The sequence below is a fragment of the Hyperolius riggenbachi genome, chromosome 3 (genome assembly GCF_040937935.1).
Source record: "Hyperolius riggenbachi isolate aHypRig1 chromosome 3, aHypRig1.pri, whole genome shotgun sequence".
NCBI classification, from domain to species: Eukaryota; Metazoa; Chordata; class Amphibia; order Anura; family Hyperoliidae; genus Hyperolius; species Hyperolius riggenbachi.
The window spans coordinates 452,434,838-452,462,377 of NC_090648.1; the positions used below are offsets into that span (position 1 = coordinate 452,434,838).

Below are 27,540 nucleotides of genomic sequence, written 5' to 3' on the forward strand. Positions count from 1 at the left end.
TAGCTAAGAACCTGTACCAAGTGCTGTTTGCCAATTGCTGTCACTGTCTTGTCAAACTGCGGTTGTGTCTATGTAGCCATTATCTGTACCATGTTGACGTTGTTTTTTATGCCAATTGTTTTTGATTTTTGCTTTTCATGCCAATTGCCGTGTGTCCACAAAAAATTCCGGGTGCGGCTCCTGCCGCACTTGGCGAATAAAGTTGATTCTGATTCTGATTCTGATTCTGTGACACGTTAATTGCTACATGATTATACCATAATTGTCATTTTAACAGGACAGAGTGTATTTTTGTATGTTTTGTCAACGCTATATTATGTAAATGCTCTACCTACATACAGTGGCGTAGCTAAGGAGCTGTGGGCCCCGATGCAAGTTTTACATTGGGGCCCCCCAAGCACTCTATACACAACAATTGATACAGCGCACCAAAACTTGCCAATGGCAACTACAGTGTCAGAGGTGCAAGAAGGGGATGGGGAGCTGTTTGTTAATGATTACCACTATTAAAAGTATCTATAGAAGCGATTATTATGAGAACAGGACCAACAGAGAGCTAATACTGTAGTTGAGGGAGGGCCCTTCTGGGCCCCTCTGGCCCAAGGGCCCTGATGCTGTCGCAACCTCTGCACCCCCTATTGCTACGCCCCTGCCTACATACCTACAGTAGGAAATCTTGTACTATAATATACGTAACGTTAGTTTTACAGTGTAACGTACGTTTTGAACCGTTCGTTACGTGCGGGCGGAACTTGCTATGATGTCACTTCCAGGAACAATATGTGACGTTGTTCCGGATCGTTCGTTAGCAAACGATCAGATCGTTACACATCTTTAAAAGGTAACTTTACTTAGGTTGTTCTTTCATCAATTAAAAGATCGTTCGCCATTCACAACGAACGATCGTTGTCGTATGTGTGTACGTAGCTTTAGCGATGCACAGTACCTGCACAAAATGCATGCAGCGTAAGTTGTATCCTTAGTGATGCACAGTACCTGCACAAAATGCATGCGGGGTAGGTTTTATCCTTAGCAATGTTCAGTACCTGCACAAAATGCATGCAGGGTAGGTTGCATCCATAGTGATGCACAAAATGCATGCAGGGTAGGTTGCATCCTTAGCGACGCACGGTACCTGCACAAAATGCTTGCAGGGTAGGGTTGCATCCAATGAGCAATCGCAAATATGAAACTGTTTCGTTGAATGAAAGTGTCCCTTTAATTTTCTGTTCCGCCGGAAGAGTTTGGAAAACAGCGTGGAGGATATGATATTAATAAAGCCGGTTTTTCCTGTCACACAATGTGTTGGGTATGAGTGCCACATTGAGACAGACGTCTCCTATGTGGGTGGCACTGTGTGCTCCTCTGTAGCTGTTCCCTGGTACGTTTCCTGTACCAGAACGACGAGGAGGGGGCGGGGGGTCACATTTGCATCCTCCGGACCATTTGCGCTCGCAGTGCTCATTTGCGTTTGAGATCTCCGGTGTCCTTGTTTTCAGATTACCTGCTTGCAATTCCTCTGCTCTGGTCTATGGCAGCCGCGGCCGTGACATGGTTACTGCCCTAGATTACATTCCCAGCGAAGAATCCCCCTGATGACTCTCTAAATGATGCCAGTTGTGTATGATGATTATATATGCACTTGTTCCAGAATTCGGGCGAGCGCAATCCTATTCTGGCACGCTGCAAGTGGAGTGGGAACAGCTGTTTAATGGGGATTTTATGTCATATATAGTATAATAAATATATATATACTGTGTATATATATATATATATATATATATATATATATATATATATATATATATACGATTAACGCCATTCACACTTGGGGCAATTTATTATCCGCGATCGCGATTAGCGCTTCTATAGCATTAAACGCGATCGACAGGAAATCGCTTGAAAATGGTGCAGGATACAAATTTTTTTCTTTGATGATTCGCGGCGATTAACGCAAATCACCCAAGTGAGAACAGGCCCATAGGTTATTATTGCACTAGCGCCTTAAAAACGCTCTAGTGTAAATCAATTGAGCAAAAGCACTAGCGTTTTGCGCTTAGCAAGTGTGAATGGGCCCTTAGGCCCCCTAAGGGCCCATTCACACTGGCTAAGCGCAAAACGCTAGAGCTTTTGCTAGCGTTTTGCTCAATCTATTTTATTTGTGCTGAACACGAAAAAAATCGCCATTCACACTTGGCGATTTTTTAGCGATTGCGTTTAGCACTTCTATAGCACTGAAACGCGATCGCTGGAAAATCGCCTGAAAATGGTGCAGGATACAAATTTTTTGGGGGCGATTTGCGTTAATCGCCGGCGATTAACGCAAATCGCCCAAGTGAGAACGGGCCCATAGGTTATTATTGCACTAGCACTTTAAACAGCGCTAGCGCTTGAGCGTTTTGCAGAAATCGCCGGCAAAATGCTCAGATGTGAACGGGGCCTAAGGGCCAGTGCACACCAAAAGCCTCTAGCAGATCCGTAAAAACGCTAAGGTTTTTGAAGCAGATTTCAGAGCAATTCTCAGCATGTTTAGAGAGGTTTTCTAAACATGCCTAGCGTTTTGTGGAGCGTTTTTGTGTAGCAGATTTCATATATTGTTACAGTAAAGCTGTAACTGAACAGCTACTGTAACAAAAACGCCTGCAAAACTGCTCTGATGTAGCGTTTTTCAGAGCTGTTTTCCACTTTCCTATACTTTAACATTGAGGCAGAAACGCCTCAGAAATTTAAAAAATGCTGCAGCCCCTAAGTTTGCGTTTGTGGAAAAAACGAACCGCTCTGGTGTGCACCATCCCATTCACTTTCATTAGCCAAGCGGTTTCCCCCTTGCAAGCATTTTAAAAAGCGCTTCAGAACCGCTCCGGTGTGCACCAGCCCCTAGTGGGTTCCAGGCCTTGCAGAGTGCCAGAGCTGCAGCCCCTAGGATGGGCTTAGTAGGCAGTAGCAGTATTAAGGAGTCTTGCCCAAAGTCTCCTCACTGATTAGGTGCTGGCTAAAGCTGTGTACACACCGTTTACACACCGTTTACCCCCTTCCATGTAGTATGAGAGCCATACTCTACACAGTCTATTCTGTTGAGCTGACCTCCCCACTGGCGTATCCAGATGGGGGTTCTGGATGTATGGAACACCCCCCTGAGACTCCTGTACCTTTAAAAAAAAATTCTCTGAAATCACTGAAGCAGACAAGCTGGTAAATATACAGAGGCTTGCCAGCAGGGTCTGTGGGAAAAACTCAGCTCTTTCCCGATTGTAAAAACTGCATGTAGACCGCTACATAAGGTATGTCACAGGTTGAAAAGTTTTTGACAGTCCCTAAACTCCAGGAGGGCTGCCTGCAGCTTGTGTGAGAGGCTGACCATCCCTTACATCCTCCACACCCCTATGGACGGTATACCTATATCATTCCCCTATTCCCAAAATCCTCCCCACCATGTTGTTAATGTTTTGTTTTTGCTTTGGCAATGCTAAATGTAATTGGTCCTGCCAATAAAGCTTTTTTGGATTTGGCTGGCAGGGCCAGGAGACACAGTACATGCAAGTAGCCTCTGTGTGATGTGGGACTGCAATACAGATTTGCTATCTGCTCTATCTCAGTCTCTCCACTCCACCTGGGGGTTAATCCCCCCCCAGGCCCCCTTTCATTCAGTGATTTAGGGCTGGTGTCAGGTTTGTTGTTGTAAGACAATGCAAAATACTAGGCTAGCTGATAAAACTGCAATTAAAGGGCAGGCAAGCTGGTATATATACACACAGCATGATGTAGAGCTTACCTGGAGGGTCCATGGGCAAAATCTGTCTCTCCCCTATGTCATAATGACTGCATCTTGTTAAACAAGGTGAACATTTTTTGACAGTCCCTAGACTCCAGGAGGGCTGCTTTCTGACTTGTGTGAGACTGGCAGGGACAGGAGTCCTATTACAGGCAAGTAGCCTGTGTGTGATGTGGGACTGCAATACAGATAATGCTCCATCTCAGGCTATTCTCAATTTCTCTCTACTCCTCTTCTCTCTGGGCTAGTGCACGCCAAAATCACAATAGCAATCGCTAGCAATTAGTGAGTGCGATTTTCAGAGCGATTTCTGAATGAATCACTCAAAAAAAATGGTACATCCGGTATACCTGCGATTTTGAAAAAATCACAACGCTGCTGTGGGAACACCCACATAGGGTAACATTAGCCAAGCGCTTTTCAAATCAATGTTGGTTTGAAAAACGCTCAGAAGTCCTCTTGGTGTGCACCAGCCTCCTTTATTCACCTTTGTTTCCCTCTTCCCCTAGTGCTGGCTGGCTGTGTCTTCTTGTCATAGAGGAAAGCTAAATAAAAGTGCAATCCTGGTGAGGCAAATTATTATTATTTAGTATTTATATAGCGCCGCCATCTTCCGCAGATACATATATTCCTGCATCATATGGGTATCGCTTGCGCTATGTGACATGTGACATATTCCACTGAATTGTCCAAACTAAGTGTATCTCCCGTTCCTCTCTCGGGGAGTTGTTCCAGCGCTGTCCCCTGTTCAAATTTGCTGCTTCCAGAAGCCCTCAGAAACACTTGTGTCCTTGAGTACTTCCAAAGATAGGCAGCTCCGTAATACACCAGCGCACTTTTGTGCATGGGCAGTATGGAGCCACCTGTATTCGGAAGCACTCAGGGACATAAGTGCCTCTGGACCTTTCAGGAATCCCCCCCTTAAAAATCCTGCGTTTGCCCCTGCGAGTCCCCACCAGATAAAAATCTTTGCAAGATGCTGTACACGAAGATGCTGTACACATTCAACAGATCAGTATCTGCAGAAGATCAGTTCCTGAAAAAGATCTGTTCCTGCAAAATGCATTCATAGTCTATGATATCTGCAGATCCTCATACACACCTTGTTTAACTGACATTCATCTGCAGATCAGATCCAGGGCCCCCAACCGTCCCAAAGTCGTCGGGACGGTCCCGATTTTGGGGGGCCCTCCCGCTATCCCGCGCTGCCCCCCCCCTGGTCCCGGCCGCTGGGGAGAGAGGGGGAAAAAACGATCGAGGCACCAGCCCGAGGATGCGGTATGCGTCATGGATGGCCGCCACCATTAAACTTCTCCCTCCCTCCTCTTCCCCCTGCAGAGTAAAATGTGCAGCGGAGCGGGCTGTAAATCTTACCACTGCCGTACCGGGATCCCATCTAGCTCTTCTAGGCTTCCTGTGACGTCACAGGAAGCAGGAAGCGAGAAGACCAGATGAGATCCCGGTACGCATGGAGGCAATGGTAAGATTTACAGCCCGCTCCGATGCGCATGCGCATTGCGGGGAAGGGGACACTGGGGGGCACATTAGGAGGGAGGGAGGGAGAAGTTTAATCGTGGCGGCCATCCATGCCGCATACCGCATCCCCGGGCTGCCTCGATTGTTTTTTTCCCCTCTGCCCACCCACGGCCACCCTCACCCTCCTCCCCACCCACTGGCACCCTCACGCGCCTCCCCTTTCGGGAGTAATTAATATTATTAATTTAAAATATTTTTTTTAAAAATTGGTGGGTGTGACTAGGGGGTTGGGGGTGTGGCCAGGGGTGTGGCCTAAGTGTCCCGCTTTCTATCCTTCAAATGTTGGGAGGTAGGCAGATCCATCAGGATGGATCTTCAGATCTGCAGATGATTGTCAGATCTGCAGATGAATGTCTGTTAAAACAAGGTGTGTATGAGGATCTGCAGATATCATAGACCAGCCATGGCGAACCTATGGCACGCGTGCCAGATCCGGCACGCGTGGCCGAATCTGAGCTATGTCCTGCATGAACTGGCCACGACGTCTACTAGACGCCAAGCCAGTTCATAGCCCACAGCCCCGCTCCAGCCTCCATAGTCTTCCGGCAGGCAGAGCAGGGCTACGAGAAGATGGCGTCCGAGGCCCTGTACTGGAGACTATTTGTGTCTCCAGTACAGGGCTTCGGGCGCCATCTTTCCGTAGCCCTGCTCTCTGCCTGTCAGCGCGGGAGACTGCAGGAGGATCGTCCGGGGAGCTGCGCGCCAGAGGCTGGCCGGGAGAGGAGACTTCTGTCAGGTGAGTAAAAAACTTTTTTTGCAGGTGAAATGTGGCCTACTGCATTTATTTTCTGGTGAAATGTGGCCCATATTGCGTTATTTTCTGGTGAAATGTGGCTGACTGCGTTTATTTTCTGGGGAAATGTGGCCCACATTGCGTTATTTTCTGGTGAAATATGATCCACATTGTGTTATTTTCTGGTTAAATGTTGCCAACTGTGTTTATTTTGTGCTGAAATGTGGCCCACTGTGTTTATTTTCTGCTGAAATGTTGCCGACTGCGTTTATTTTCTGCTGAAATGTTGCCGACTGCGTTTATTTTCTGCTGAAATGTTGCCCACATTGCGTTTATTTTCTGGTGTCTGGGGTAACTGTTGCTGCATTTATTATTTAATGGTCATAGTTGGCTATATTTGCTGCTTTGGGGTTACGGCGGGTATACCAATAAATAGCATCACACAGTTTCTGCACACCCATGATGCGAATCCTCGTTTCACCACATCATGGCGGAAACACTGCTTTCTTATGCCTCGCTGTTACATTATTACATTAGCTCTGCCCATACAATGTCATGGCCATGCCCATTTTTCAGTGCGGCGTGCACATTAGCACTCAGTGATAAATAAGTCGATGTTGGGTCGCAGTTTGGGCACTCGGCCTCTGAAAGGTTCGCCATCACTGTCATAGACTATGGATGCATTTTGCAGGAACGGATCTTTTGCAGGAACAGATCTTTTGCAGATTCTGATCTTTTGATTGTCTACAGCATTTTGGGGTCTAAAAGTGGTGCAATTTTTTTTTCATGCTTTTAGATCCTGAAACCTGGAAAAAATCATGCTGCCAGGGAGTTCTGCAGCAGCTCAGTACTCACTCTCCTCCCTGGGATCCAGCGCTGCAGTTTTCCCTCCGTCTTCCGGGTGGTGCTTTAACCCTATAGAAAGATTGCTGGCTGTCGTCTGTGCAGTAGAGTGGACCCGCTCGGGCTGTGGAAGGTTAATATTTACATGACTGCTGTTCGGGTGCTGCTAGCGCTGGATCCCGGAGGGTGAAGAGGACAGGGAAAGTTTCATTCGGATCCAGGGGCTTCCCCTCCCAAGGTAAGTACCCCCCAGGGGCTGTTTTTATTTTTTTTGTGTGTTTTGTTTGCTTTTTACAGATTCTCTTTAAACAATACCAGTTACCTGGCTTTCCTGCTGATCTGTTTGGCTGCTGTAGTGTCTGAAGCACACACCTGACGCAAGCATGCCGCTAATCCAATACATATGGCAGCCTCGTATCAGTGTTGCCACCTCATCCCTTTAAATATGAACACATAGGAATTATACATGCCTTGTGGCTAGTTAGATGCAGTTTAGCCACTGATTATGTGTGAGTAGCCCCAGAACCTGTATAACTTAGATGTGTCGGTATTTAAAGGGATGAGGTGGTAACCCTGCTCGTATTCCTCTTTCCTCATGTCCCCTTTAAAGCATATGTCCACTTAGCCTTCGGAGGGAAAAAAACAATCCTAGAGTCCCATTTCACCTCTAATCATCGCCACCATCCACTGTTTGGAAATAATAACGCTTTATTGCAGCTGTGTGATTGTGAGAGGAGAAATAAATTTTACTTATGAACCAATGAGACACACAATGAGAGTGGGGAGACTTCTGGGTATCTTTTAACACCAAGATACACCAAGCCACTGTTCAATGATTTTTCCGCGTGAAATCGCGGAAAAATCACTCCTGCAAACGCTGGAAAAAATCTCTGGCGTTTTGCGTTTCTAAGTGTGAATGGGGCCTAGTAGCCTAGGCTAAACATTCCTGGGAGGGTGGGGCTACATACCAATATACAGCAAAATATAGGTATAGGTGGTCTTTCTGATGCTGAAAACCAGGAAAATTACTGTAAAAGTGGATATCCTGAATATATTCCTGCATTTTACTTTGTCACTACAGGGCCTCTTTAATAGGATGCTGGGAAAGGGTATGTGCGCCAGTGATTACTGTGCCAGAACTATAGTAAAATCATTTTCACTTTAGACTTGGCTTTGTCTATGCAGAGAGTTGTCTGAGCCTCTGCCAGAGATCTGTGGCTTTCGCTGACCCAGCCTGCCGGCCTCTCAGTGTCATCAGCTGTTGGGGATCTGGTTTCGGGACTTCCAGTGTGGATGAATAGTGCCTGGGCATTGTGTAAGGGTGACAGAGTGTTGCTGAGACACAGGCAGGAGACACACAGCACTCGCTGGGGGCTCATCCTGTCCTGACTCTGCCGTCTGTCACATGGGGGAGACCGGAGACAAACATGGATCATTTTAACTGGAGGAAATATCGGAATTCACCGCTAAAACCTTCTCAGAGTTTTTCAGGAAGCAGCTCCTCTTGGGATGACTGGTAAGTTTATTCTGCAGTCTCTTAAAGGGAACCCAAAGTGAAATAAAAAGGGCCAGTTTAACTTAACCGGGGTTTCTTCCAGCCCTCTTCAGTCTTCCTGGTCCCCTGCAGTCGTTTCGCTCTGTTCCATCCAGCTGTTGTGCCCCTCTGAAAGCTGGCCGACTGGCACTGCGCATACGCTGCCCTGGCCGCCACCTCCTTGATCACGCTTCAGTAGTGGTAGTGGGAGCATTTGGTGCATGCGCAGTTGCAATTTTTACGAATTGTGCATGCGCAGAGCACTACAAGCTACAGGAGCGCACTTAAGGCAGGGCGTGGCCTTGGGGCCGCACACGCAGCTTTCAGAGGTGACGGCTGCTAAAATGAACAGAGCGGAACGGGGAGGGCCCAGGATTACTACAGGGGTCTGGAAGAAGCCCCAGGTAAGTTAGACTGGGCACATTTATTTCACTTTAGGTACTCTTTCAATGTAAGCCAGAGGCACCCTTACGTTAGAATACATATATTTCAGTGTGGTTAAATGTTTTAAGATTAGGCTTAATTTCATAATACAATATACATTGGTCATCCAGAATGTAACAGCCATTTGCTTTTATCTGCCATGCAAGGTTTTGTTTCCGTGTAATGCCAGTTGAATCTGTCAGCTTAATCTCTTCTCTCCATGCACCGATTGTCACGTGACTGCAGAACGCTGCTAACTGTTTGTTCAGCAGCATTAACATGGAATTCCTCCCCCCCTCAACTCATAGGTGAGGAGTGTGATGCTAACACAAGAAAGGGATTGAAAACCTTGGTGGTGGCCGGATAGTGTAATAGTTGAGACCGCCTCTGACAGGGTTTGATTCTTGGCCCTTCCTTTTAAGTAAGCCAGTACCTATTCAATTAGGAGGCCTTTGGCAAGACCCCCAAACACTGCGTAGGCAGACAGTGTAGTGTCCGCTGTGATGGTGCGCTGTGGTCTGGCTGTAGTATGTGGCAGATGCGTTACCCCTATAGGCTATATGGGGAACGCAACCGCCTACCCGGTATTATCGCGGATGGCACAAAAGTGTGGCCCGCTTACTACAATGGATTTCACGGATCCGTTGCAGAGTGACAAGTGTGATTGGCTCCTATGCATGAAATAGCCGTTCACTGTCAGTTTAGCGATGGGCGGAGAATGGACAAAATGGCAGCTCTCTACTTAAGTGAGAACACTGCCTTGAAAATGGTTTGTACTTCCTGGATGACCCTCATAATTACATAACTGATCTTGGCTCTCTTTACTGGCATAGGACTGGCACTGTTCAGATTAAGAAATGACTTATCACTCTTTTGTACACAGCAAATGTTTCACTGCTGATAAGATCTGCACAAGGATGATAAGCAGTGCACACACAATTTACAACATGAGAGAAGGAAATGGATTGTGTAAAAGCAGATTATTCAAACAAGATAAGCACACAATGCAGCTAGGCTATTATTATTACGGGTAGTACTAGTCCCCTACTTACAAACGACTCGAGTTACAGAGTTTCCTATGTACAAAGTTGCCTCCGCGTATAAAATATACAGTTCTTGTTATTACTTTTTTGTTGGTGTTACAAGTTAGATTATTGTATAAATGGTTGTAAGAAATTTAAAACAGTTTAAAGAGACACTGAAGCAAAATAAATAAATGATGATGATATAATGATTTGTATGTGTAGTACAGCTAAGAAATGAAACATTAGGAACAGAGACATAAGTCTAATATTGTTTCCAGTACAGGAAGAGTTAAGAAACTTGAGCTCCGACTTTCTAAGTCGCAGAGAGCTCTGTCTTCTGAAGCTTTTTATTTCAACTGTCAGTCATTGGATTTTCTTTTTCTCTGCAGAGAAGGGGTTCAAAAGTTCAGTAGCCTGCTCTGTAAAAACATTTAGAATGCTGAGTAGTGTGTAAACTGCAAATATTAGAGAATGATGCAATGTTATAAAAAAACAAAACTATATAACTGAAAATAAAAATATCAGAATATTTTCTTTGCTACTAATGTTCTAGTAATTATCCGTACTACACAACCAATTCATTATATCATAAAAATTTTTTCGCTTCAGTGTCTCTTTAAAGAGAACCTGAGATAAGAAGAAAAAAAAAATTACATGTGGCTTCCTGCAGCCCCCTTCAGGCTGATCGGGCTCTCCCTGTCTTCCTCCGCTGCCTAGATCCTTCGCCAAGAGGCCTGATAACTTTGCAATTTGGGGTGCACTGCCTTGTCCTGCTCCTGTCACCAGGAGAGTTCTGCATTTGCGCAGTATTTCTGCGCAGGCGCCGAATGCTTGCGGCCGTGGGAGTGCGATGGGAGAGTGCACGCGGTTGGACTGTGCCAACGTCAGGTTGCAAGGTTACTGGCCCGCTGGGTGGTGGATCCAGGGGTCGGAGGAGGACAGCCACCGGCAATCTCACTTTGCAATGTTTTTATTTATTTTATTCCCCTTTTCGCTAACGTTCCTCTCTAATCGCTGCTTTATTTATTTATTTTTTACATTTCATTCCTAGCTAGGCAGATTTCTCCTCTCTTCCTTACTGTCCCTGCGGTAGTGTGACAGTTGTCATCAGCCCAGGAAGTGTGGTGAATTCTAGAATGTTTACAGCTCTTGGAGGGAAATCTCCCACTGGGGATAATGATGTCAGAGGTGGGATTTCCTCTCCCTCTACAGGGATTTCCTTTGCTTCTTGTTGAGTTGCTGGGACAGGATGTAGGGTCAATCTCCCCACCTGGGATACAGAGAGCAGTTAAAACCTGACCTAATTTTTTAACCCTTCTCTACTCTGTGCTGAAGAAAGGCTGGGCTTCTGCTTAACCAGATAAGTTAATTGGCTTCCCCCGAACGTTGGCCCTAGACTACAATACATTATACACTACAAAATACATACATAGACATATGAATGTGGTAGGAGTGTGAGGCCCTCTGGGGGACAGTTAAGTGACAAGACAATATACTCTGTACAGCGCAGCAGAAGATGTTGGCACTATATAAATACTAACATCACTAGCGGGGAAGCAATTACCTACTTTCTTAGTTGCATTCCACCACTCACTGTGTCACTTCCTGCAGTGCCGCACATTGTACTTCCTGGCTGCTATCCCCTCCAGCTCGGCACTCCCCCCCACCCACTGCCAGACGGGCTGCACCCCCCCCCCCCTCACTGCCGCTGCTTGAGGAACCTGCCTCACCCCGCTTCATGAGAGGCTGTGTGCAGCATGTGACTTGTCCAGTCAGTGAGTTTTTGGAGGGGCACAATGGAGCAGACCAGGAGGAAACCGAGTGACCTGTGGGGCTATGTGCACCAGTAATGGCACATCGACACACAGCCATATCACTGATCCCAACTCAGACTGTCAAAGCTGCTGCCAGTGTTCATAGGTCAATGGCTGGGTAATACTACCACTTCCATGTACTATGAGCTGTGTACACAAGATAGATGAAACTCGCCGAGGCTGGCGATAACTATCACTTCAGCCGAGAATCTATGTGCTCAGTGGCCCCTGGTGCCCTACGGCGCTTCGCCCAGCTGATCAATTTGCCACGTGCTTGCCAGGAGCATTGCTCTCTCCACTCACCCCTCCCACTGTGACAAGCTCCTGCCCCTGTGTGGAAACAGAATGCATTGGTAGCCTAGAGGTTAGCAACAAGTCTGTACAGCCTGGGCCCTGGAATGTCGCCAGGCGGGGATCGGACACCGATAACCGCCTGGCGACATGCCTCGTAACTGTGTACAAAGCTTAAAAAGTAGCTAATACCCCGTTTCCCACGATAAATCTTTACCTTTTCTTGAATAGATCATCAAGGGGGTCTGTATGGCTGATATTGTGTTGAAACCCCTCCCACAGTGTGATGTCATGACCATGGTCCTTACAGTTTGCTGTCTGTGATAGCGTTTTTTACCACAGATGCGTTTCTCAAATGTTTTGCGTGCTTTTAATGCATTTGCGTTTTGTAGGCATTTTCCAATTGCGTTTTATGAAAATAACTAGGAAGACAACAGGAAGCGGAAATACATCTCAAAACAATTTTTTTTATAAAAACGCATATAAAAACTCACGTAAAACCCATGAAAAACGCATACCATTGCATTTCCATTGACTTTCATTATGTGCATTTTTGATGCGTTTTAGCATATTGTGCAACAAAACCAGCGTTTTCAAAAACGCACGCATACATAATGAATATACGTTTTTTATATGCGTTTTTTTCCTGCGGCCAATATTTCAGTAGCGGCAAAAAGGCTGCGCTTTCTGCAATGTTAGAGTTTCTGCTAAGTGTGCACCTAACCTAAATGAGCTGCCTGGTTACCACCTTCCGTTCTAGCTGCCCATTATTTATCCATGGTAAGGTGTGAAGCTAGCATCTGTGACTTCTGTAAACTCTTTGAAGCACAGTGTTCAATCTAGCACAAAAAAAAAGCAGCAGAACATCATTCAAACATTTAAACACAGCACTTTGTTCTTCGGTGGAAAGCTCCTTAACCACAGGCTTTATCACTGGGGCACTGTATGGGCAATAAAACACATTTTTTAGTGAATGTCAGAGTTTTATCCCACATTAATAAGGAAAATACATAGCAACGCACTAACAGATTTTTATGGTAGTTTTTTACTTTTCTTTTAACAAAGGTGGAATTTCACAGAAACTCCACTCTGGGCTCAGCCATCTGCCACAGAAAGATGACCCGACATTATCATGGCAGCCCACTGTAACATTGGCTACACTGCTAAATGCCATCACATTGTTTCAGCCTGGAGTAGATGCTCCAGAATCGGAAGCAGGGACTTTATTCCTGGGAAGCTGTAACTATCCTGATCCTGCAGCTGTCACTCAGCTTGACTCTGTGAATGCTGGGAATGTCACAGCTGCCGGAAGCGGACTGCAGCAAGTGACAGCTGAGCCGTGTGATGTCACTGCTGTGCAGAGAGCATTTCATCTCTTTCCCGACGCCGGCCCGCTGCTGCTGCTGGGAAGGACAGGACACAGTACCCATTGTAATCCTAGATGAGAGGTGACTTATATTATATCTCACAGATGACAGGCAAGGCTGGACTCCTAACACCAGAGTGAAAACTTCCAGCCCAATTTACTGATTTACAAAGGGCGGAATAACTGCCAGAACTTTGTTCTGTTTTGTTTGATGGAGAGAGTGCAGCAGGTTGTGATTTCTGCTGAGTACTACCCTCACTTCACATTGGAATTCTTTACAGATGGGTGATAGACCTCAATATAAACTCCTTAGATGTCCTCCCCATTATTTTACTACAAATTGTGTTGCTGTATGTGTTCCCGTTAGAGAGGTACACTTCCTTTCCTTGGCAGTGCCGGAGTTCCAACTAACCAGCATACATTGACAGAATAGCATACATTTAAAGTGATATACCCCTTGTTAGTAGAATCAGTGTCCCCTTGCCCGCTCGCTTCGCTCGCTGGGCTGCGGGCTCGGTCCTCGCTTCGCTCGGACAACTTTTTATTCTATCTCTATGTCCACTTGGATAGTGGAGATTGCACATCAGCACACAGACAGCTAACTGGGGTTGAAAAGGTTAATGCTGCTGATGGGTATTATGGGGTTAATGTATGCCCTGCATGACTTTGCACATGCTCAGTAGCATTTGTATGCTATTCTGTCGGGTATGCTAAAATGTTGGAACACCGGCAATATCTCAAAGCACACCTGAAGATGAAAAAAAAGATTTTCACTTACCTGTGGCTTCTGCCAGCCCCCTGCAACCAACCTGTGCCCACGTAGTTACCAAAGGATCCTGCGGCTCACTTTCACTGCGGGATGTCGACTTACAAGTCGGTGTGGATGAAAGTGAGCTGTGGCGGGGGAATGGAGGATTGTTTGGAAACGGCGTGAGCACAGGACGGCTGCAGGGGGCTGGCAGAAGCCCCAGGTAAGTGAAACAAATTTTTTTTAATTTTATCTTCAGGTCCGCTTTAATATGCAGAGCAGCTGCAGTAATTGCCTGGTCCATTGCTGTGTTCTCTCCTTCTCAGCACTGCAGCCTATCACCGTGCTGCAGCATCTCACCATAGGCTCCTGAGGCATGTCATGTGACAATCGGTAACTTACAGAGAGATGTTGCTGCAGTGCTGGAGAGGAGCTGGCGATGGACCAGGTAATTGTGCTTTGCTGCAGCTGCTCTGAATAATAAGATGGGGTGGGAGAAGAAAGGGGGGCAGATACAGGCCAATTGGGGGGGGGGGGGATGGGGGAAGGGAGGGGTGTCAGATAATCTAGCCGCATGTCTTTCTTGGAGGGGGGACTAGATCCTGGGCTTTTTGTCTTTCTTGGGGGGGGGGGGACAATAGTGGCCTCACTCCTTTCTTGGAGGGGCAGATACTGGCCACACTTTCACTGTATATTGGTATGTCCCGGAGAACTCTGGGACGCAAGGTGTTGTTTCTGTTCACTTTGAAACACACAGTGATGCACCTAGCAGCAGTAAAGATGTCACAACCTGCAATAAATTTCAAGAGACTAGGAGATGAGTCTTCTTGCCTTTTTCTTACTTACTCGGGGCTTCCTCCAGCCCTATAAGCATGGCTGTGTCCCTCGCCGTCCTCCTGCGATCTCCCTTTCAGCCGCCGTCCACTCTGGGTACGCGGCTTAGTCATACACAGTGTGACTGACTGACGTCAGCTGGGGCCTTCTGCGTGTGCACAGATAGTCCACGCATGCACGGAAGGTCCCCCACTGACGTCACTGAGCCGCTTACCGGGGCACACCATGGCTCAACAGGGGATCACAGGAGTACGGCGAGGGACACATCCATGCTTATGGGGCTGGAGGAAGCCCCTGCTAAGTAAAAAAAAAAAGAGGGAAGACTCATCTCTGATTACCTTTAAGAATGTGTATCAGGGAGGGGAGAGGAAAGATAGATTTTACAATGGGCAAACACTGTGAGGTTTGCAACCTGACCTTTTGTATACTTACCTCAGTAGAGACTTCCCCCGTCCTCCTCTGCCAGTCTGTTCCAGTGTTGAAAAAAATGGGAAATCCAATCGGATTTCTCACTCGAATCAAAGAAAATGTTTCAGGACAATTGATTGTTTTTATGGAATTGATGTAAAAGCGGATTATTTTATTGTATTGTGTATGGCCACATTAATAGGGATAATATTTTATTAACGACAGACAATACATACCAGCCTGCCCTAGCCTTGACAAAGGGGACCGGATAGGCCCTGAAATGATTGTCGGTGTACGATCAGATGTCTATGTGTATAAATTCGCACTGCCTATGTGCAGATCTGTTCTTTGGCCATGTGGATTTAGGGCCCGTTTCCACTAGAGCGCATCTGCATGCGTTTTCTGCGGATTCGCATAGCCAATAAAAGTCAATGGGCCTGTTTCCACTTGTCAGGAAAACTGAGCCGTTTACTGTGCAGGAAAAGTCTGCACAGCAGAGCCATCAAAATTCGCACACCGCAAGGCTATTGTGCGATTCGCATGTAATGTAATTAATAGGAAATTCGCGTTTTTGCTTTGCAAATTTTTATGCAAATTTGCATATGTTTTAGTGTAAAATCAATGTAAAAACACGCAGGCACTGATACGATTAAAATCGCATACCTGCAAAGATACACGAAAACGCATGCAAATTCGCATCCGCATGCAAATTTGTTTATGAATTTTCCGCAAAGAAATCGCACCATACTAGTGAAAACCTCACATTGCCTTGGGGACCCAGCAGCAGCAACCACTCCATACAAGTATGCAATTTTTCTTACATTTCTCTTTATAGACAATCTAGTGAGGCTGTGTGATCAGTGAAGTCCACAAGAGCTGTAAGAAAACATTGTGATTCACCTGACCAATATCTATGAAAATGAGTGAAGTTACATGTAAACAACTTATTTGGTTTGCTGTTGCCAACTTAGCTGATTTTCTGCCCTGATATTTTACGGCGCGCCTGGTTTAGCTGAGCCAAAACAAAAATAAACTCCCCAGCCATCCCCAGTGTATTCTGGTCCTCTCTTCTAATGAAATCTATGGGGCGCCCTTTGGATTGAAGTTGCGCTTGTGATGTAACTGCTAGCACCGCTTCTTCCTCTGGCCGTGCGGGAGGGCCTATAAACGTGCTCTGTCATTGGTCAGTGATGCGGCATCCCATTTATTCCTGTGGAGCCCGGAGATGGCTGCTAGACTGCCTGTTGGGACTGGAGCTGAGAGATGAGTCACAGACTGGAATAGTCTGTCAGAAACAGAAGATATTGTCTAGGCTCAGCTGCATGAGTCTTATTTGCTCTCCTGTTTTGTTAGCCTTGAAATCCTTTTCTTTCTAAAAACAGGAGGAGAGCTTCAGCATTTTAGTCTATTGGATTGTTTGTTTTGTTGAACATCTACATTACATTTTTCCCTTTTAATATACAGCATATATTCGCATATGAGCCGACCCGCGTACAAGCTGAGGTACTCACTTTTGCCTCAGAAACCAGGAAAAAGCGTTTGACTCATGTATAACCCCCCTCCCCAGTATAGTCCCCTCCACAGTAGCCAGGTGTGGCCCCAGTACAAGTCATCCCCTCTCCCTATAGCCAGATGTGCCACCAGTAGAAGGCAGACCCCCTCCCCATAGCCAGATGTGCCTCAAGAATGATACAGCTGTTCTCAAGTCAAGACACCATTAGATGTCCTCAGAGATATGAGACACAGCAATTGCCACACAGGAAGAATTCCACATCATTGAACTACTAACACATTGCTTGCTCGCTCCGCTCCACAAGCCATGAGACACAAGTATTCTTGAGCAGTGCACTATGCACACCATGTTGCAGGGGATGGGGGACACGGACACAGCAGGGAGCCTGCTGGCAAGAGCAGGATCACTACTGCATAATCCTTGCGCTCTTCTGCCAGTATCAAAACTTGCTCCACCATCTGTTCTGCTCCACTGACTCGCATATAAGACGAGGGGGTAACTTTTCAGCACACATTAGGCTTATACGCGAGTATATAAGGTACCCAATGGAGAGGCAAGATGTGTTAGTAAATCAGGACCAATATAATTTTGCCTTCTTATGGTAGAAGGTATTTGCAATAATTCAGCAGTCTTGTGCTTTCCCATAATGCATCGCTCCCAAATATGCCAATCATTTCTTTATGCCACTGAAGCCAGGCACACATCCAGAACCGCTGGTGTGTAACAGTAACAGTGAGTCTACAGCTTATACATTTTACAGATCCACACCAGCCCAACATGAAGACAGCCTGTTTCAGACTTTCTGGTGCTCACCAGTGCATGACATGGATTGATATGGCTCTATTGGATTGGGTTTGGATCAGTACTACTACGGAATACCCAGATAGCTCATAATGACCCAGAACCACTATGAAAATATAACCAAAAAGTGTACTGGCCCAGAGGTCAGGAAACTAATATATTTTTCCTTTGAGGTCAGCAAAGTAGCTTCTATAGTTCTCTGCTTAATGGCTGTCCATACAGTCCCTCCTGTGAGTCCTCTCGGGCCCTTTCACACTGGGGCGGTGGGGTGCGGTAAATTTAATGCACCACGCCCCTGGGCTCCCCACGTTGCAGTCTGCTGCCCTGGAAGTGCCCTATCTAACGCGAGCACATACCTACGTTACCGTGCAGCCACCTGCGGTGGACCGGAAGTCATGTACCTTATATACTCGCGTATAAGCCTAACTTTTCACCACAAAAATGTGCTGAAAAGTTACCCCCTCGGATTATATGTGAGTGAGTGGAGCAGAACTGAAGGTGGAGCAGGTTTTGTTACTGGCAGAGGAGCTTAAGGATCTTGCACTAGTGATCGTGCTCTTGCCAGCTGGCTCCCTGCTGTGTCTGTGTCCCCCATCCACTGCAATGGTGTGCAGAGTGCGCTGCTCAAGGCTACCTGTGTCTCCTGGCTTGTGGAGTGGAGCGTGCAAGCAATGTGTCAGCTATGCAATGATTCGGGATTTTTCCTGTGAGGCAATCGCTGTGTCTCATATCTATGACGCCATCTAGTGGCGTCTTGAGGCACAGCTGTATCATCCTCAGGGCACATCTGGCTATGGAGAGAGGGAATGATTTGTACAGGGGGCACATCTGGCTACTGTGGAGAGGGCTATACTGGGTGGGGGGCTTACACGCTAGTCAATCACATCAGTCCTTATCTGCCAGAAATGTCTACGGGTCAGAAAGGCCATGGAAGTAGGGTAAAAAGCTGCCTGCTAAACTCTTAAATGTAAAAAAGAGGTATCATTGAAGTTTTTTTTAACAGTGAACCGCATTATTGACATGCATTTTTAATGTACTATTGAGATGACCTAGGTGCTTAAAATGGTACTTGGTTCACGTTAAACAAGTGTTAACCAGTAATGCTAGTTGCGCAACACATTTCTAACCCTCTTGTGTTACCCCTCTAGTGTTAGTAGCGGCAGGATTGCTGTGCACTACAGATTTACTGGCGGTTTATGTATTAGGCCCAATGTTTAAAGTCTGAACTCCCAGGAGCCTATTTATAAAGAAGGGACTGGCTGTTAACTTATTGCTATTCCTTTGTTAACAGGTTGCAGTATATAAAGGGAGGAAGGTGATAATCTGCAGCTACATTCACTTGAATTCTTTTGCTTCCTTCCCTCCCTCATACTTCCCTCTTCAGAAGGATTATTCTTATTCTTATGTATTTATATAGCATGGGCATCTTCTGCAGCAGTTTACAGATCACATAGTCACGTCACTGACTGTTCTCAGAGGAGCTTCCAATCTATTCTTACCATAGACATAGTCTAATGTACCTAGCAGTCTATGTTTCGTACACATGCTAGAGCATTCTTGGGCAAGGTGGCTGGTGTGGTGTTGGTATCCCCTAAATCATCGGCGTGCCCTAAACGTCATGACGTGCAATCACATGTCGTCATGCTAAGGTCGCGTTACTCGTGCGCAATAGAACTTTGTCTCCGAAAACAGTTGATAAACAGCTGGTTTCGGAGACCTGCACAGTTGCCCTATAATATTGCACTGCCCAGAAGCAGCGCAGGAATCTCCGAAAAGGACTGCACCATTCTCCGTACGGGGTGCACATTTACTTTAGTACCGCCACAAGCAATATCCAAGCCAGGAGGAGGTGGGACATTACTAAACTAAATGTGCTGTATGGTGAATCGTGCATACGGAGAATGATGCAGTTCTTTTTGGAGCTTCCAGCGCTGCTTCCGGCCATTGTAATATTATAGGGCAACTGTACATGTCTCAGAAACCAGCTGTTTATCAGCTGTTTCAGTGGGCCAGATTTATCAAACCATTACCAACATTTTTTCTTCTTAAACAGTTACAACCAGCAGGGGGACTGTTCTGCATGATAATAACAAACGTATTAAATCCTACTTAATAGCAGCAGTTTACTGTGAATTTCTAGAGCTGCACTACTGTTAAGAAACGTGCAGATCCATCCCTAAACTGTCCCAGATTAAGAAGTGCTTAATTGCAGTTTTACAGATAGGGCAGCAGTGCAGGCTAGCCATGATTTGTGAAGTGCTCCTCCCCCTGCTGAATTCCTCACTCAGAGCCTGCCAGTATCAATACAGCAGATGTATTGGTTACCTCAGCAACAGCTATTTCCCTCACTCACTGCCCTGTCTTAGAGACCTTCCTGACTCCTCCTATTGCACAGTTTTAGAAGGAAACTGCACAATCTAGTCATTTCTTAAGATGCCTCAGACAGTTCTGCACGGATTTCTAAAAACCTACCTATCTCAGACATTCTGTCCCCGTGACTGAAAGTTCTATTGCGCATGAGTAACATGACCTTAGCGTGATGACACGTGATTGCTACATCATGACGTTTAGGGCACGCTGACGATCTATCTAGGGCAGCTATGTCAAACTGGTCCTACGAGGGCCGAGATCCTCACACATTTTTGATACAGCTCAAATTAATTGATGGGTCTGAATCAGGAAAGGTGTGGTCCATCAGGTAGAACATATTGCTTTCTTTCTCAGTCCATCCTAAACACTGGCATGGCTCTGGCCCTCCAGGCCTGGAGTTCGACACATGTGATCTAGGGGATAACGACACCGCACTGGCTGATGTGTAACCCAAAGGGCCGGAGTGCCAGATCGTCTCAGCCAAGCACATTACTCTCCTCCTTACCCTTCCCCCTCTCCAGCATGCACTGTCATCCTGTCTCCATAGCAACAGAACTGTCTGAACTGTCACCCAAGGGATCCCGATCCCTGCAGGAGACATTCTTCCTGAGTGTTTGCACACAAGGCCAGTTTTGGAGGCCAACCATTACATTTATGTCTTTTCTTGGGGTGAGCATACAAATCTCTTAAAATACTAATTTTTACTGACCCAGGAAGTGGGATCCAGAGTAGCAAATGAAAGCCACTAGCTGTTAATCAGTTAAGTAGCAGTTCTGCTTTCACCCACTTCAGATGCCGAGGCCTGGACTTACTAGTTACTGAATTCTACCCAGCTGCTTGTATTGTGTGTGAGTTTTGCCCCCTTTAAGGTGGCCGATATCACTGGTGATTTCCTCTCTTTTCCCCTCAGGGCTTACACCAGTTCAGCCCCCGGCACAGCATTTCGGAGTAGGGATCCCCAATTTGAAAGGTAACTGGATAAGACAAGATCATTTAAGAGCACTGTCTCCAATTTCCTCTATGTTTAATTCAGTGCTGTCTCTATTTATGAGTTATTTAAGACGTTGAAGGAATGTGCATGCATATCTTTTCACATTGTCACAGTGTGATTTGCTAATGATACTGACGACGAGACTCACAGTCTGAATGGAAAGGACTTCTAATCTCCTCAATGGGTTCTACGAATGAACTTTTCTGAGTTTAAGGTGGAACTCCTCTTTATAAAATTGTATACTGGAGATTCTCAATATACAGAAGGGTTGTGTAAGAGTGGCTGGATAGTGTACTGGTTATGGACTCTGCCTCTGACACAGGAGACCAGGGTTCCAATCTGTTCCTGTTCAGTAAGCCAGCACCTATTCAGTAGGAGACCTTGGGCAAGACTCCCTAATAACGCTACTGCCTATAGAGCGCCAGGGGAAAAGTGCAATACAATGCTATTTGTCTTGTCTTGTATCAGGGTTGTGTTTCAAAGAGGCTCATGTGACTCAGCTATGCCAGATATTTAAAATTGGCTTCCCATTAATATTTCATTTTCATAGTTGAGTTTAGACCTTTTTACACTTTTGATACATTACTAACTTTTTAACTACTCATACCATCTAAGGGCTCTTTCACATCAGACAACGCGAACAGGAGCCGTTCTCCTGCACGCGTTGTCTGCCTGCGGCGTGTCGTCGGGTATCTGCGGTGCGACGCAATCAGCGGCGGTAGCTGGTAATTAAACCCGACGGAAAACGCCGGCTCGCGGGTGCGTTGGAGGAAAAACTGCGCCCGGGTGCGTCAGGAACTGCAACGCATCGAAACGCAGTGTCGAGTGTGAAAGGTAAAATGAAAGTCTATGGACTTTCATCTTACCTTGGTTAACGCAAACGGCTGCCCTAATGTGAAAGAGCCCTAAGTGATATGTATTTTGTTTATTTTAGGACAATCTCTGCTTTATCTGGTTAATATTTTTCCCCCCAAAATTGCCTATTTTATAGTCCATTTTATGGGGAAAAATAGGCGTAAATGCAGAAAACACAATTTTTCATATTTCACGCTTCCTAATTTTAACCTGACAAGTCCCATAGTTATAAAACACATACAAATATATTAATTAGCCATTGCCAGATAAAATGATACCACATATGCCATATTTCATTACTACCTGGTAACGTGGCAGTCCATTATTCCCATCATGTGCGTCTGTAGCGATTGAATGTGATTGCTAGGGTGACAGTTCAGGGGCCCCTGTGCTGTATAGATTCATCGCTAGGCAACGGCAGAGCAATGTATCTGTAGAGCATTGGGGCCCCCAACTGTCACCATATAAACAGGTATGGTTATTACAGGTGTCAACAAGGGGTTGTTAGGCTAGGTGGAGGTTAAAGCTTGAGTGAAAAAAAAGTTAAATTTTTTTTTAAACTTGTAAAACCTTTGTTTTTTTTACCCTTAACTTTTAATGAATGATTGCTGTTATTTGCTGTAGCAACAGTTACTCACCTTTAAACAATAGTGTGGGTGAGCATGCAACACATGAGCATGTGCAGGAGCAGCGTGACAGCGGCTTCTAATATTGGATGTAGATTCTACATCCAAGAACCTACAGGAGCACTTTTTTGGACGTATGATCTACATCCAAAAACGTGAAGTGGATGTTTTGACTTATTTCTTAGAGAGTACCAAATCTCAGTGATCTCCAGAGAGTACCAAATCTCAGTGATCTCCAGAGAGTACCAAATCTCAGTGATCTCTAGAGCGTACCAAATCTCAGTGATCTCCAGAGAGTACCAAATCACATTGATCTCTAGAGAGTACCAAATCTTAGTGATCTCTAGACAGTACCAAATCTCAGTGATCTCTGCAGAGCCTCAAATCTCAGTGGTCTCTAGAGAGTACCAAATCTCAGTGATCTCTGGTGAGTATCAAATCTCTGTGATCTCTGGTGAGTATCAAATCTCAGTGATCTCCGGAGATTACCAAATCTCAGTGACATCTGGAGAGTACCAAATCTCAGTGACATCTGGAGAGTACCAAATCTCAGTGATCTCTGCAGAGTACCAAATCTCAGTGATCTCCTACAGAGCATCAAATTTCAGTGATCTCTGCAGAGTACCAAATCTCCGTGATCTAAGGAGAGTACCAAATCTCAGTGATCTCTGCAGAGTACCAAATCTCCGTGATCTGAGGAGAGTACCAAATCTCAGTGATCTGTGGAGAGTACCAAATCTCAGTGATCTCTGGTGAGTATCAAATCTCAGTGATCTCCGGAGATTACCAAATCTCAGTGACATCTGGAAAGTACCAAATCTCAGTGATCTCTGCAGAGTACCAAATCTCAGTGATCTCCTACAGAGCATCAAATTTCAGTGATCTCTGCAGAGTACCAAATCTCCGTGATCTGAGGAGAGTACCAAATCTCAGTGATCTCTGCAGAGTACCAAGTCTCAGTGATCTCTGCAGAGTACCAAATCTCCGTGATCTGAGGAGAGTACCAAATCTCAGTGATCTGAGGAGAGTACCAAATCTCAGTGATCTGTGGAGAGTACCAAATCTCCGTGATCTGTGGAGAGTACCAAATCTCAGTGATCTGTGGAGAGTACCAAATCTCAGTGATCTCTGGAGAGTACCAAATCTCAGTGATCTCTGGAGACTACCAAATCTCAGTGATCTCTGCAGAGCATCAAATCTCAGTGATCTCTGGAGAGTACCAAATCTCAGTGATCTCTGCAGAGCATCAAATCTCAGTGATCTCCATAGAGCATCAAATCTCAGTGGTCTCTAGAAAGTACCAAATCTAAGTGATCTTATTTGATACTCTTTGTCGCTCTAGTCTAGTTTAGGGGACCCACAGCCACTTTCTGCTTGCAGCAATCTGGACTCGACCATTCGTTTGTAAGAAATAGGGGACTCAGCAGGAAACACTATTCACATCACCCACAGAATAAGTTTAGTAAAATTGCGGAAGCGACAGCCAAAGCAATCGCTGTGCCTGTAGCCCAGGGGCCAAAGCCTGCAGACGAAGGTCCTGATGTGTTTCGTAGAAACTAGTGGACCAGATTGCCGCTAACAGGAAGCGGACATTTGTCTACCGGGACTTCCCATTGGGTCCCCTTAACTGGTCTAACACCATCTTTGTTACTTGGGATGCCAGGCAGAGGGGGTTAAGCTTTGTTTGCTGTTACACTTCCATCATATTGCTTCTGCAAAAACTCAAATGACTAAACCTAACCACAGCTTGTCAGTGAGTAATCAGATCTGGCCGTGACATAGATGGGGAAAGCGGTGCAGAGTAGCTGAGCTGGGCTCCTCAGCGTGCAGAGACTACCTCCCCAGATACAGAACGGGAAACATCACTTTATCGGTGGTGTCACAATCGTTCCCCTTGCTAAAAGGAACACCCCCCCACCTCCGCACCCATCACTTGGCAGGGACCGTGGAAAAAAATAGCATCTCGCACATGATTACCTTGTTTACACGCTAGATTGGCGCTGTGTAGGTTATCCGCTGTGTCACCTGGAGAGAAGATGTCTGCAAACACGCTCCTATTTACATAGACACCCCGTTGTGCTTCTGCAGAAGATTTAAGGTGGACCTGAACTCTTGCACAGGACAGAAAGAAAACCGAGAAATGCACCCTGTATGTATTTAGAGAGTTTAGCCTAATTCCCCCCTCATCTGTGTCAAATCACAAGTTGTAATTTGATCCCTCAGCTGTGTCACCTGGCAGCTGCAGCATACAAGCTCATTTGAAGGCACAGGATGTTAACCCTTTGTCTGCTTCTATGAAAGCAGGAAGTAGACACACCGCAGATTTATCGCAGGATTTGTATCAGCTGTATCAACGAAATGTTTTTCTTTGAGGCCTCGTTCACATTGCGTTCGGTTTGAATTGGGCGTTGTCGACGCCTTTTTATCCCCTTTCCCGGCGATTTCTGAGTTGGCCGGTTTTGGTAAGCATTTTTGTAAATTCTTTTGCAGAGCGATTCCGTTTTTTTCACTTCCTGGCGTCAGTCAGGAAGTGAACTCTTTGATCTGTAAAAGAATAAATACAGTTTATTTATTCTTAAAAACGCGAACGCATTCGCTGCACAAAGCGATTTTGTGAGTGTTTTGCGTTTTTCCTATACCTTCCATTATAGAAAAATCGCCTCAAAAATGGTCCATGCAGCGCTTCTCTAAGCGAAACAGAAACAAACCGCTCAGATGTGAACTCCTAGAGAATCATTGCACAAGCACTTTCAGGACGATTTGGAAAAATCGCCAGCGCTTAAAAAACTCCAAAAGCGCCTCCAGTGTGAACGAGCCCTAAAGGTGATTATGCTGTTGCTTATCTTTTAGAGCAGAGAGGACTGAGTTCAGGTCCGCTTTAAATAAATTTTATTTGATAAGCATTGACCAGAATATTGTTATTAAATTAGAGACGCATTCCATGTATCGATACACACTATAAATAAACTAAAGAGGGATGCTAAAAATAAAATATCTAAATAAAAAAACCTACCATACATGGCCTTTGAAATCACTTGGATGGATGCTGAACATGGTACAGTGAGTGCCAGTTTCTGGGTTGGCAGAGTGGGCGGGGGACACTTCTGCATTTCTGGTGTGCCAAATGTCACAAAACACTTGCTTTGTGAAATCTAAGTAAAGTCAAGTATGGTCCAGCGTTAAATGATAATAATAATAAAAAAAAAAGACCAAAATTTTCAATAACTATCCTCTATAATAAAACCCTAATGTCTCTGCGCATGTGCAGGGACGCAGAGACACTGAGGGAGAGTGACGCGCGACAAGGGATGACGGGCGAAGGGACGGGCGCGGCAGGCGTGCGCGGCAGAAATGTGCGGGCGCATGCGCAGTGACATGCCTAGCCCGTTTTTAAACAGGCTTAGCTCCACTAGTAACTTTCTAATGTTCTCAAAACAAAAAATGAATTTCAAAAACTATAATGCTGCAAATTTCTGCTTTCGGCATCCAATGGCCGATATTTGCATTAGCGCCTTGAGTGCCCACATGTCCTGCTTTCGGCGTTAGTCCTTGAGGAGTTATCAAACCAATAAACGTTGATTCAGGTTGTACATGGGTTATTACACACTTTCGAAACATTAAAGGGGCACTATGGCGAAAAATTGTAAAATTTAAAATATGTGCAAACATAGACAAATAGGAAGTACGGTTTTTCCATAGTAAAATGAGCCATAAATTACTTTTTCCCTATGTTGCTGTCATTTACAGTAGGTAGTAGAAATCTGACAGAAGCGACAGGTTTTGGACTAGTCCATCTCTTCATAGGGGATTCTCAGCAAGGCTTTTATCCTTTGTAAAGATATTCCCTAAAAAGGATTTAAACAATGATGCTGGCCAGCTTCCATGCTCGCTACACAGTTTTTTGGCAGTTGGACAGAGCAACTGCCATTCACTAGGTGCTTTTGAAAATAAATAAATCCCTGAGAATCCCCCTATGAAGAAATGGACTAGTCCAAAACCTGTCGCTTTTATCAGATTTCTTCTGCATTCTCTAAGTGTCAGCAACATAGGAGAAAAGTAATTTATGCCTCATTTTACTCTGGAAAAAATGTACTTCTTATTTGTTTATGTTTGCACATATTTTACATTTTAATTTTTTTTCGCCGTAGTGCCCCTTTAAAGAGTACTGAAGTTCAAAATAAAGTGTTCTTTTACTTACCTGGCACTTCTTCCAGCACCCATAGTCTTGTGGATCCCATACTGTCCTCCTTCATCTGCTTTGCGTCCCAGTAAAGGGTGCAACTTACCTAAGAATGCGCTCGCACCTCCTTGATCTTGCTTCCATAGCAATGAGTGTTCTGTGCATGTGCAGAATGCACCCAGCCACGGGAGCCAATACATGCGCAGTAGTGCGCAACTTTTTACTGCCCCACACAGATCAAGCATGAGGACCAGAAGGACAGCGAGGGACACCAATAATAAGCCTCCATGCTATCCGAGTACCGCAGTTCCTGCGAATAGCGTAACTCCCGGTACTTGCTGGTGGAAGTAAGGATAATATTGCCGTGCGCTGCCTGTGCACAGCAGTATTACCGCAGTGACGTGCATCAGGCCCATAGACACCAGGGAAAACCACTAAAGATGTAAAAATACAGGAAAATGGTTAGAAAGAGAAACTGCAGTATTTTTGTTTAAAGTGATCCTGAGCAGGAAGCTGCTAAATGATATGATATGGCCAAACTATAGACACACCAGTGTTAACTCTTAAAGTACATACGAAGCGAACACAGAACAAAATATAGTAATATATATATACAGAGTCCCTGTTATCCAACCAACTCAAGCAACCGTCAGGGCACGGGAGGGGGGGGGGGGGGGGGATGAGGGACTCCTCTCTAATTATGCAGAGCAGCGCCTAGCGGAAACTACTCGCCAAAGCTCCAGGCATCAGTTCTTTTCACTTCTAAAGCTGCTCTGCTGTGTTCTTGTACGGCTCCCGGTGTGTCACCTAATCCACAACTGGTCACGTGACGTATATGGAACCGTGCAGAGTGAATGCAGATAAGCAGATGCTGGAA

At 45.5% G+C, this 27,540-nt stretch overlaps 1 protein-coding gene across 12 annotated transcripts in view; it reads left to right on the forward strand.

Annotated features, from left to right (window-relative positions):
- The window catches only part of DGKI (diacylglycerol kinase iota), a 599,247-nt gene that overhangs the window by 171,252 nt on the left and 400,455 nt on the right, over positions 1-27,540 (forward strand). For 7 of the 12 annotated variants that reach the window (XM_068277868.1, XM_068277871.1, XM_068277865.1 and 4 more), the window contains one exon: positions 20,922-20,981. The exons of 4 other annotated variants lie outside the window; for them this stretch is intronic. In XM_068277868.1, coding sequence (XP_068133969.1) covers positions 20,922-20,981 — 60 coding nt within the window. Of the gene's footprint in view, positions 1-8,296; positions 8,401-20,921; positions 20,982-27,540 lie in introns of those variants that run through there. One more of the 12 variants, XM_068277872.1, reaches the window with a different exon arrangement.